Raw genomic sequence first — 12,301 nt, 5'->3', positions numbered from 1 at the left:
GAAGAAGAAAAAGAAGAAGAGAAAGTAGGGGAGAAAAAAGCAAGGAGGAGAAGGGAAGAAAAAAGGGAGGGGAGGTGATGATGAAGATAACAATATAGTAGTATTAGTAGTTAACAATAACAGGCAAGATCTGTGTTAAAGCACTAACCACATACCAGGTCCTCATGAAACACTCTAACATTCTCTTCTTTTTCCTCTCCTCCTGATACATCTCTGTGTTTCTGTATTGTTTATCTAGGACTTGCTATCATCTCCTGCAAATATTATTTATCATCAGCTTAATAGCCAACAGCAATTTTCCAGTTAAGAAGACTAAAATTCTTAACAGTCTCTTAAGTCAGAAACATAGTAAGTCAGATTTTTTTTTTGTTCATTTCATTATTTAAAGAAACTTAAATACTCACCAACTGGAACTTTTTCCCAGGTTGTTATTAGCCTTGGTGGACTTTTACTCAGAATTGGACCAACTTCTGAAGCCCATGTGTCTCCAGCAGAGCAGGCCAGTGCAGCCAGGAGAGACAAACACATCCAGGAAGCAGTATACTGCTTGGAAAAATCTATTGGGATTTCCCCGGGGCCATTTTCTATCATGTAGAGCAGGGCCAGCTCAGTGGGCACAGCTCCATTACAGAACACCTGAACCCAATTCCTCTGCCCACCTACAAACAAACAAGTGGATAAACAGGACAAGAAATGTTTTCTCTTCAGAAGGAAAATCATGCAGTTACAGGAACTTAAAGTTTAAAGAAAGAAAAATTACTATAATTTTAATAATGACTAAAAATCAAATGGTACCTTTGCTTACATTCTATATGGTTTTAGAATAATGATAGATTTTAATGCTTCTAAAATTCCACTGTTACTATTGTGCTGAAGTAAGGATAAACTAAATTAGGCCGCTACTTAAAGTTATTCTCATGCAAAATTTATCTGTTTCAACAGTCTAAACATGTTCTGATTATAAGCTTATAGTATCTTGGGATGAAATAAAGTGATAAATTATAAGTAAAATAAATTATAAGTGATGTCAAACATAATTCATTTTACCTTCTTTGTATTCTGAATCTAGACGCTTCTTTATTTCTCCCTTCCATTTAGTGAGTTTTGAAGAAGAAAGGAAAAACATCAGCAAAGAGGTAAAAAAGCTGAAATTTGCAATGGTAAGGATAAATCCAACCACAAGCCCTGAAAGAAAAACATACATACACAGAATTATACTCATTCCATACATTAATGCAGTGAAAAAAAGAATGGGACTTTTTTCAGTTATTTTTTACATTATGACCTGAAATGTACATTACGAAAACATTTTTATTTTTACCAATTCAGGTATTACCAAATAGTAAACTAAAAACTGGTTTGATTAAATTGAGATAAAATTTTTTTTTTAAGATTATTTATTTATTTATTTGTCATAGAGAGAGAAGCGAGAGCAAGCACAGGCAGACAGAGTGGCAGGCAGAGGCAGAGGGGAGAAGCAGGCTCCCTGTGGAGCAAGGAGCCCGATGTGGGACTCGATCCCAGGATGCTGGGATCATGACCTGAGCCGAAGGCAGCTGCTTATCCAACTGAGCCACCCAGGCGTCCCAAATTGAGATAAAATTTTTTAGCATATTTTTACCTCCTTTCAAACAAACTATAAATATATGAATGTATGTTATCATTCTAGACATACTTTTTGTAATCAAATTGTAGAACACAATAAATAGCAGTAATTTATATGTAATATTTGGATAGATAGCTAACTTTCCAAATTAGCTGTGGATCTCCCAGGGAGGTTTAGATTGTACAGTCTTTCTAGCTTCTAATTTTTATATTTTCCCTTCAGAGCCTGAATCTTTTTTTTCTTACAGGCTAGCTTTTCATGCTTTTCAAAACACTTTCAAATGCCCTTTTGTTGAGCCTCATAAACTACGTGAGAAGATGGAGGTAGTGTTTCTTAGTTATGTTTTAATATGTAAATCTATCAAAATAATCCTGGATTTTATGTGGAATCAAAAATGGAATACTTTCAGGGCGCCTGGGTGGCTCAGTGCGTTAAGCCGCTGCCTTTGGCTCAGGTCATGATCTCGGGGTCCTGGGATCGAGTCCCGCATCGGGCTCTCTGCTCAGCAGGGAGCCTGCTTCCTCCTCTCTCTCTCTCTCTCTGCCTCTCTGCCTATTTGTGATCTCTCTCTGTCAAATAAATAAAATAAAATCTTTAAAAAAAAAATGGAATACTTTCTGTAAATGTGATTTCAGATTTTTAGACTTTTTTTTGTTTCTTTTATTTGGACAAAGAAGAAAGGGGACATCCTTCATTTTTCCATGGGTAGACAATTTCAAGGAAGGCTTATAATACCTACAGTCTAATCAGAAGAACAAACAAGATTGTGCACATGCATGATTGCATGTGCAATGGGCGGGGTGGAGGTAGAGGCAGAGGGTGAAGGAGAGAAGCAGACTCCTAGCTGAGTGTGGAGCCTGACACAGGGCTTGATCTCACGACCCTGAGATCATGACCTGAACCAAAATTGAGTTGGATGGTCAACCAACTGAGCCAGCCATGTGCGCCCCTATAGGTTATTATAAAGAGAAGATGCATATCTGAATTAGCTTTTTTTTTTTTTTTAAGATTTTATTTATTTATTTGACAGAATGAGACAAAGTGAGAGGGAACATGAGCAGGAGGAGTGGGAGAGGGAGAAGCAGGCTTCCTGCCAAGCAGGGAACCCAATGTGGGACTTGATCCCAGGTCCTGGGATCATGACCTGAGCCGAAAGCAGACGCTTAATGACTGAGCCACCCAGGCACCCTGGAATTAGCTTCTTAAATTACTCAGATTAGGGGTGGCTTAATTGGTTAAGTGTCAGAGTCTTGATTTGGGTTCAGGTCATGATCTCAGGTGGTTAGGTCGAGCCCTGGATGTCAGGCTCTAGGCATGGAGCCTGCTTGGGATTCTTTCCCTCTCCCTCTGTGCCTCCCAACCCCCCCACTGAAATGACTCAGATAATCTTTAAAGGTCTTTGTTACAAATTTTGAAAATGTTCTTAGAGTAAAATTGGTGGTTAAGCAGCAGAGTACTCGTGTTTCTATTACCACAATGGTTAGTTAATACTACAAAAATGAATGGAACAGAGGATATGGGGAAGACAGAAGAGTAGGAAGCACCAGGAAATCTGTCTTCCCACCTAGACAACAATTGCACTGGAACAATCTAAAAAAACTGTTTTGGAACTCTGGAGTCTACTGAAGGCTTGTAACTTTCAAAGGAAGGCTTGGAAGGGGAAACTGCACCTAACTTTGGTCAAGTTCATTTCTTAACAGTGTAGCCCCCTACCCACTCCCACGGCAGGAAGGGCAGGAACTGCAGGTGCAGTCTGTACACAGCTTGTGGGAGCCAGGTTGGGCAGGAAAGACTTATTGTCCACCTACCAGGATTTGATATTTTTGAAGATTTCATTTACTTATATGACAGGGAAACACAGTGAAAGAGGGAACACAAGCAGTGGGGAGTAGGAGAGGGAGAAGCAGACTTCTCACTGAGCAGGGAGCCCACTGCAGGGCTTGATCCCAGGACTCTGGGATCATTACCTGAGTCAAAGATAGATGCTTAACAACTAAGCCACCCAGGCATGTCTCAGGATTTGTATTCTGATCAATGATTGCTGCTTCTGATTATGGAGGTATAGACATAGAGGCTGGCAGCTGTTATTACACTCCACCCCCCAACTGTTACAAGCCCTTTCTTGTCTGGTTGAAGAGACTTCCAAAGGATTTAAAGGACTGATGCTAACCTTCCTTCATTTTTCTGTTTTTCCTCCTTTGGAAAGCCAGACATTAAAGACTAGGACATTCAAAAGAAACTCCATTTATGGGGAAAATTAGAAGGTGATAGTGCATACCCAGGGAAAGGTATAGGCTCAGAAAAGACTGGGAAGATCTTAGGTTTATACATCAAGGTGATCCCTGGCACAAAGACAGATGCAACAATCAAAAGCAAGACAAAACAAAATGAAAGAAAGCAAACCCTGGGGACAGAGGAAATTCTGATTTCCAGAGCTGCCACACTGTTAGATTTAAATGTCCAGTTTTCAACAAAAATATCTTGAAGCATATGAAGAAACAGACAAGTATGGCCCACTCAAAGGGAAAACAAAATGAATGGAGACTGGAAGGCCAGATGGTGGACCTACTAAGCAAAGACATCAATCGTTTTAAAGATGCTCAGAGAACTAAAAGCAGACATGAAGAAAGTCAAGAGAACAATATGGGACAATATAGAAATAATAATAAAGAGACAGAAATCTAAGAGAAACTGAAAGGGAATACTGGAGTTGAAAACAATTCAGTAGAGATTCAAAGGCACATCAGAGCAGGGAGAAGAAAGAATCCACAAACCTAAAGACAGGCAATGGACATGATTCCATATGAAAAACAGAAAGAAAAAAGAATGAAGAAAGGAGAACAGAGCCTGTGGGACATATAGGACACCATCAAGGAGAACAACACACATGTGGGAAAGCCCAGAAGGAGAAAAGAGAAGGAAAAGGGGGCAGAGAAATTATCTGAAGAAATAATGGCTGAAACCTTACCAAGTTTTTTTTTTTTAATTCCAAAGTTTGTTGAAGACATACATATAAACATACAAGAAAGAAGCCTAGAAAACTCCAAGTAGAATGAATTCAAAGAGAGCCACACTGAGACACATTATAACCAAACTGTTCAAAGACAAAGACAATCTTGAAAACAGAAAGAGGTAAGCAACTTATCACATATGAGGGATCCTCAATAAGATTATCAACAGGTTTCTTATCAGAAACTCTAGAGGCCAGAATGCCAGAGGCCAGAAGGTTGATATACTCAAAGTGTGAAAAGAAAAGGAAAAAAAATCTGTCAAACAAGAAGCTTATATCCAGCCAAATCATTTTTCAAAAGTAAAGGAGAGGGGTATCTGGGTGGTGCAGTTAAACATCCAACTCTTGGTTTCAGCTCAGGTCATGATCTCAGGGTCCTGGGATCAAGCCTCACATCGGGCTCTACACTCTGCAAGGAGTGTGCCTGAGATTTGCTCTCTCCAGGACACCTGGGTGTCTCAGTTAAATGCCTGCCTTCGGTTCAGGTCACTATCCCAGGGTCCTGGGTTCAAGCCTGCATCAAGCTCCCCTGCTCACCAGGGCAGTCTGCTTCTTCCTTTCCCTCTGTCCCTTCCCCAACCGACATACACTTGTACTCTCTCTCTCAAATAAATCTTTAAAAAAAAAGAGATTCTCTCTCTCCATCTCCTGTTTGTATTGTTTCTCTCTCTTAAAAAATAAATAAAATCTAAAAATAAATAAATAATAAATAAATTTTTTAAATCTTAAAAAAAAAATAACATATAATGTATTATTAGCCCCAGGGGTACAGGTCTGTGAATCGCCAGGTTTACATACTTCACAGCACTAACCATAGCACATGCCCTCCCCACTGTCCATAACCCAACCACCCTCTCCCTACTGACCTCCCCCGCACCCCCGGCAACCCTCAGTTTGTTTTGTGAGATTAAGAATCTCTTGGGGCACCTGGGTGGCTCAGTGGGTTAAAGCCTCTGCCTTCGGCTCAGGTCATGATCCCAGGGTCCTGGGATCGAGCCCCGCATCAGGCTCTCTGCTCAGCAGGGAGGCTTAACCCACTGAGGCAGAGGCTTAACCCACTGAGCCACCCAGGCGCCCCAAGGCAATGTACTTTTTTTTTTTTTTTAAAGATTTTATTTATTTATTTGACAGAGGGAGATCACAAGTAGGCAGAGAGGCAGGCAGAGAGAGAGAGAGAGAGAGAGGAGGAACAGGCTCCCTGCTGAGCAGAGAGCCCAATGCGGGACTCGATCCCAGGACCCTGAGATCATGACCTGAGCCAAAGGCAGCAGCTTAACCCACTGAGCCATCCAGGTGCCCCAAGGCAATGTACTTCTAAAGAATGATTTCTTTCACGTAGTTTAAAAATACCTTGGTATTTTCTGCAACTCCTAACTATGTCTGAACTCTGACTCATATACTAGTCCTATGAGACAATGAGCAACAGAAACTGGTTTTATTAGGTCTGATCAGCTCTGGCTATCTGACAAAATGACACTTTTATTTCAGAAAGACTGAACACCAGACACAATTTGGTGACTTAAAAAAAGCAAGGCCACTCTTGTGAAATCACATGAAGCACAACCACTGGCCTTTCTAGACAGTTCTCCATTTGCGTGCATTTCCACTACACTTACAGCATATAGCTCTGGGGATTAAATGCCTCAAACCCATCTCTTTTATCATCTGTGTCCCCTGACTAAAACAGTAAGCTCTCTGACAATGGGATTTTTATCCATTTTGTTTATTACTAAATCCTAGGTGCCGAGAAACGTATGTGGCATATAGGAGACCCTAACAATACACTTGTTGAATGAATGACTGGGAAAAAAAAAGTAAGCCACCAAGCTGAATAGTTCTGGTAAGTGAAATTAAATTTAAACTTGTCGAATCCTATTGGCTAGTATTCAAGTGATGCCTGTGTGGCTCAGTTGGTTAAGCATCTGCCTTCGGCGCAGGTCACGATCCCAGGGTTCTGGGATCAAGGCCCACATTGGGCTCCCTGCTCAGGAGGGAGTCTGCTTCTCCCTCAGCCTGCTGCTCCCTCTGCTTTTGCTCGATGTCAAATAAGTAAATATATTCTTTAAAAAATAATAAAACCTGTCAAGCCAAAAATCCAATGACAGACTATCCATACTGAAGGAACCAAAGGAACACAGTGAACAACTGGACTATATAATACCTCCTTCGAACAAATCATCTACTCAGTGCTTTACAGTTTATAGTCATATTCCCATATGTCCCCTCATGTGATCCTCCTTATTCTCAAAATAATCTCTCAATGAGATCAGAGGCAGCAGGGTGTGTTTACAGTGCTAAATTAGGACTAATGACCACTAGTATTTTGAAGGTTGGGTAGATATCTGGCTTCAACGTGAAGGCGCACTTCTAGGAGAGGCACCTGGATGGCTCAGTTAGTTAAGTGACTGACTCTTGATTTCCACTCAGGTCAAGATCTCAGGGTCATGAGATGGATTCCTGTGTTGGGCTCTGCGCACTCAGCACAAAGTCTGCTTAAGATTCTCCTTCCCCTCTCCCTCTGTCCCTCTGTTCCCCAAGTGCATGCTCTCTCTAAATAAATAAATAAAATCTTTAAAAAAAAAAAAAAAAAGACCTCCCAGTTCTAAATAATCGTCATTCTGGGGGCACCTTTGGCTCAGGTCATGATCCTGGGATCCTGGGATCAAACCGCGAGTTGGGCTCCCTGCTTGGTGGGAGACCTGCTTCTCCCACTCCCACTCCCCTCTCACTTTGTCTCTGTCAAATGGGTAAAATCTTTAAAAATAAATAAACAAACAAATAAATAAATGTCATTCTGTAGTGATCTCATCCTGCCTGTAGTATTTGAGGGGTAATCCTCATGGTTTGGGGCTTATAACACTAGCAGTATATCAAAGTCCTGATGTCACATCAGATCATGTCACCCCCTTGATTTGAGGCAGGGGAGATTCCACCTAGTTTGGAATAAAATCTTTACTATGGAGCACCTGAGTAGCTCAGTTGGTTAAGCATCAGTTTCAGTTCAGGTCATCACCTCAGTGGGGACTCTGCTTGGGACTCTCTCTCTCCCTCTGCCCCTCCCTTGTAATGAGCTCTTACTCATACACACACGCTCTCTTTGCTAAAATGAATAAATCTTAAAAAAAAAAACTTTACTGTGTCCAAGACTCCTTATTACCTGGTCCTTGCCTATTTCTTTAATTTTCTATACCCCCCCCCCTTTTTAAAGTATTTTCCAGTCAAATGAGTCTATTCTCATACCTAAATAAGCCAGGGTATATGTCAGGGTCTTTACACATGTTATTCTGTCAGCTTGGAACAAGCTTGTCACTGCTAGCTTCTTCAAGTTTTGGTTCAAAACTACGTCCTTAGAGTAAAGGGTTATGCTTGACCCTATATACAAAAGAACGCCCACATTCCCTAACATACACACTTTATTATTTTAATTTTTCTGGTAAAATTTATCATTATATAAAAAGTTTTATGTATTTTGTTACCTAACTGTTATAAAGAATAAAAGTTCCACCAGAACTTGAAACTTTGGCCTTGTTCAGAGCCATATCCCCAGTTTCCAAAAGAGGGGCATATAGTAAGTACTCGAAAAATATGTCCTAAAAGAACAAAAATCTGGCCTATCCCTAACTCAGTTATGAAAAATAAATCTAGGATACTTAATTTGGACTGCTTTGTTTGAGGCTACTAATAGCAATTTCCTAGAATGATTCTTTCCAACAGCTCCTCTACTGTCCACCTCCCAGGAGTACTCCAATGTTTCTGACAGCAGGTAATTTACTACAACTGAAAGAGCAGAATAATCAAGGAACTAAAAAATCTATTCCACTAATCTACTTGATATCAATTAAAAGTTAAATTTGTACATTGCACTGAGTATGTCAGTATCTGAAATTTTGACAGAATAGGAATGCTGAGTAACAACTTTATCATTGTCTAAAATGCATAATGGGATTTATAGTCTCATAAGTTCAGAATTTAGAAAACATGAGTTTAAATTATATAAGCAAGCACTTATTACATAAACAGTTAAAAGAAAAACATACCTCCTAAAGCCCCACTGTGGTCTAGACTTTTCTTTTTAAAGCCATTAGAGACGATCAAAACAGGAACAACAACAGAAAACAGCCAACGCCAAGGAGAAACAGGCTGTAAATTACCTAAAAAATTGAATTTACAGGTAAGTCTTGGTTATAAGCTTTGATAACTGCATTCTGGATTAAAATACTATCATAAGTAGAGAAACCGAGATGAAGTCACCAAAGTAAAATAACTATGTTAAGATTTGTGTATTTCCAGAGAGACAGTCCTTTTGGGAAATGACCAAGTAAGTACTGTCTAAGTTTTGGTACTTCATATGTATTTGGAGATTTGAGATATATATCTAGTTCCCCACTGTTTTGAAAAGGAGGCATGTATTAAATCTCAAGGATTGTAGAGAGCATGGGGCACCTGGGTGGCTCAGTTGTTAAGTGTCTACCTTTGGGGTTGTGATCCCAGGGTCCTAGGATTGAGCCCCACATCAGGCTCCCTGCCTCCACTTCCCCTGCGCATGTTCCCCCTCTCACTAGGTCTTTGTCAAATAAATAAAATCTTAAAAAAAATAATAATTGTACAGAACAAACTACTTTCTTAGCAGGATTCAATTATTCCTCTTTCTGCTTTTTAGAGAGATTTATTTTTTAAAGTAACATTCTTACAGGCTACACACCTCTATTCAACAATTAGCAACTGATTTTTCCAAAGGTTGCATTCACCTCACAGATGTTTTTGTTTGTTTCTTTGTTTGGCTAGCATAATGTTTTCAAAGAGTTGGGAGTCAATATTTAAAGATTAGGAGATTTCATATAAAAACCCAGAACCTTGGCTTCTGTTTTAAAAACTGGATGCTCAGGCCCACATGGCAGAACTGACCACAGTGGAGAGAAACCACCCTCTTTAGACAGGTCAGAGCTTTCTCGTTTAAAATCCCCACAGTGGGGGACGCCTGGGTGGCTCAGTTGGTTAAGCAGCTGCCTTCGGCTCAGGTCATGATCCCGGCGTCCTGGGATCGAGTCTCACATCGGGCTCCTTGCTCCGCAGGGAGCCTGCTTCTCCCCTCTGCCTCTGCCTGCCATTCTGTCCGCCTGTGCTCGCTCTCTCTCCCTCTCTCTCTCTGATAAATAAATAAATTAAAAAAAAAAAAATCCCCACAGTGGGACGCCTGGGTGGCTCAGTTGGTTAAGCAGCTGCCTTCGGCTCAGATCATGATCCCAGCATCCTGGGATGGAGTCCCACATCGGGCTCCTTGCTCCACAGGGAGCCTGCTTCTCCCTCTGACTCCGCCTGCCACTCTGCCTGTGCTCGCTCTTGCTCTCTCTCTCTCTGACAAATAAATAAATAAATAAAATCTTTAAAAAATAAATAAATAAATAAAATAAAATCCCCACAGTTCCTGACAGACTCCTACACAACAAGACTAAGTTAAATACGAAAAATGTGAACGAAATGTTCACATTTTGTTAAATACGAAATGTGTTAAATGACGAAAAATGTGAACTATTACTATGGCCCACATTTCTATCAAAAGTGGGAAAATAGAAGGCAAAGCAGGCCAAATGTTCAAAAACAAAAATTCTACTTCTGAAAATGAACACAATTCTTGTGTGTTTAAGATGCAAAAATCAGGTGCCTGGTTCCAGAGGGACACTTTGGTTTACAAATCCAGGTTTATTCCATGGAGTTCAAGTCAGACTTAATAATAGCACAAACAAAAAAAATAATAATAGCACAAACAAGAATCTCCTCTCATGCTCTACTGTGATTCATTATGAATGAGGAAGTCTGAAAGCTTCTGAACCTGAACACCACTCATTCGATTATTCACATGTCTCTGAAAAAGGCTAAGGTCTGAAATGGCAATCCCTTTCTTGCTCTCACTTTTTCCTTTCAGCTGAACAGAACTCCATTTTTATAGAGTACCAAGGAAATTTCTGTAAAGGCATACTTAAACTCTAGAGTATTCAAAACTGTCTAGGCTTGAGTCCAGAATATCTTATAAAGTGGGGCTTCAGATTTTAAAAAAGATGTCTGTTCTTTTGAAGTGACCAAAGACCAGACAAATCCTCCAAAAACTCCAAATGTAAACATTATACCACCTTTTATTTTTATTGCTATTTTTACAGGATACATAAAACTGATAAACTACTTACAGACATTCTTACTAAACGCATCGCTGCAATTGGTTTACAAAACTGTATTTCATTTCACTTATTTCTCATGTAGATGTAATAACTACACACAACGCAGAAATGTATTTTGAAATGTTTCACCAGTATTATCAGAGGCAGCGTTTATTAAAGGTTTTTAAATCTTCAAAGCAGTGTTTATATTTTAATGTTGGTAAATTAAATTCAGGCTGTGGAAGTTAGGAAAACATAATTTATAACCACTCATAAGATACAAGTTTTGGATTTCATTAACGATACAATCTTCAATTCCACCAATTAGATTAGAAGAAAACAACTCAGAACATTCATACTTACCATAATAGGTGCTTGCAGTCATAGATATAATCCAGAAAGCTAAAGAAATGCAAATGATCAGGCTCAATATAACTATATTGGTTATCATCTTTATATACTTTTTGCAAATATTGTCGTCAGGACCTGTCATGGAAAATAACAATATGAGCCCCTGAGGGACAGAATAGTGTTTCTAGGGAAAAATAAGTCGTTTAAGTTGCCAGTAAAAAACTCCCGGAGGCAAACATAAATGCCAACATCTTCCACCGACCGCAAAAATAACATAAATCCTAACTATTTCTGGAACCTGCGGCTGACGGATAGCTCAAACTCCTGTGGGCGATATTAAGACCTCACTGGAAAAGCATAGCTCATTCCTTCCGAGCGAGGGGTCCTACCCTGGCGGGCACTTCACACCTGAGCTCCGCAGCCAGGAAGGCGAAAGGAAAGCGGAATCAGCCAATCGCCGGTCCTGGGACAGCGGGCTCCGCCTCCACCACACGCCCACGCGCTGACGCGGGGTCGAGGGTGGGGGGGCCGTCGGTCGCACAGAGACTAGGCGCGCAGCCAGAACCAGGGTGGGTTCCGAGGGTGAGCCCTGGGCGGTGGGGCGCAGTCCCGTCGCAACAGCCGCGGGAACCGCCCAAAGTTCAGGTCCAGACGCCCAGGCCGCGGACCCTGAAGCTCACCCGCACGCCGAATCGCGTCTCCGCTTCCTGCGCGCATGCGCTGCCGCCATCTAAGGGCGTGGCTTCACTCACGTAAGCATTTAAAAGGCGGCTCCAGTGCCGGCGGCTTGGCAGAAGCACCCAGGGGCGCCAGGGTTTGGAATTCTCCTCTGAATAGTGATCTGGAGGCTTAGAATCTTGCATTTGAAAACATACTCAGACAGGGGAAGATGGAAACTACCACTAGGGTAGGAATAGAAAACAGGAGTGTAAGTGAATTTAAACCCAGCAAGTCCATTTCAACCGTGATTGAATGCTTTTTCATCTATAAAAAGTTCATGCCATATAATAATACGGGTTTTTAAAAAGATTTATTGATTTGTTTTAGAGAGAGAGCACAGTGGAGGGAGGGACAGAGAGAACCTCAGGCCGACTCCCTGATGAGCCCGGAGCTTGCTCTGTGGATCCTGAGATCATGACCTGAGCTGAAACCAAGTCAGAGGCTTAACCCACTGAGCCACCC

At 40.9% G+C, this 12,301-nt stretch overlaps 1 protein-coding gene across 6 annotated transcripts in view; it reads right to left on the bottom strand.

Annotated features, from left to right (window-relative positions):
- The window catches only part of TMEM19 (transmembrane protein 19), a 32,749-nt gene extending 20,853 nt beyond the window's left edge, over nucleotides 1-11,896 (bottom strand). The window contains exons 1-5 of one of the 6 annotated variants that reach the window (XM_045073357.1): nucleotides 11,800-11,896; nucleotides 11,132-11,254; nucleotides 8,654-8,767; nucleotides 1,048-1,185; nucleotides 405-659 (exon numbers count right to left, since the gene is read on the bottom strand). In XM_045073357.1, coding sequence (XP_044929292.1) covers nucleotides 405-659; nucleotides 1,048-1,185; nucleotides 8,654-8,767; nucleotides 11,132-11,254; nucleotides 11,800-11,836 — 667 coding nt within the window. In that variant the 5' untranslated portion in view covers nucleotides 11,837-11,896. Of the gene's footprint in view, nucleotides 1-404; nucleotides 660-1,047; nucleotides 1,186-8,653; nucleotides 8,768-11,131 lie in introns of all 6 variants that reach the window. The other 5 variants (XM_004752423.3, XM_004752428.3, XM_004752426.3 and 2 more) reach the window with 5 other exon arrangements.
- Nucleotides 11,897-12,301: the final 405 nt, after the last annotated feature.

The sequence above is a fragment of the Mustela putorius genome, unplaced genomic scaffold, assembly GCF_011764305.1.
Source record: "Mustela putorius furo isolate JIRA1106 unplaced genomic scaffold, ASM1176430v1.1 tig00537227_pilon_pilon_pilon, whole genome shotgun sequence".
Taxonomy (NCBI): Eukaryota; Metazoa; Chordata; class Mammalia; order Carnivora; family Mustelidae; genus Mustela; species Mustela putorius.
This window is presented reverse-complemented; position numbering and strand designations above follow the sequence as displayed.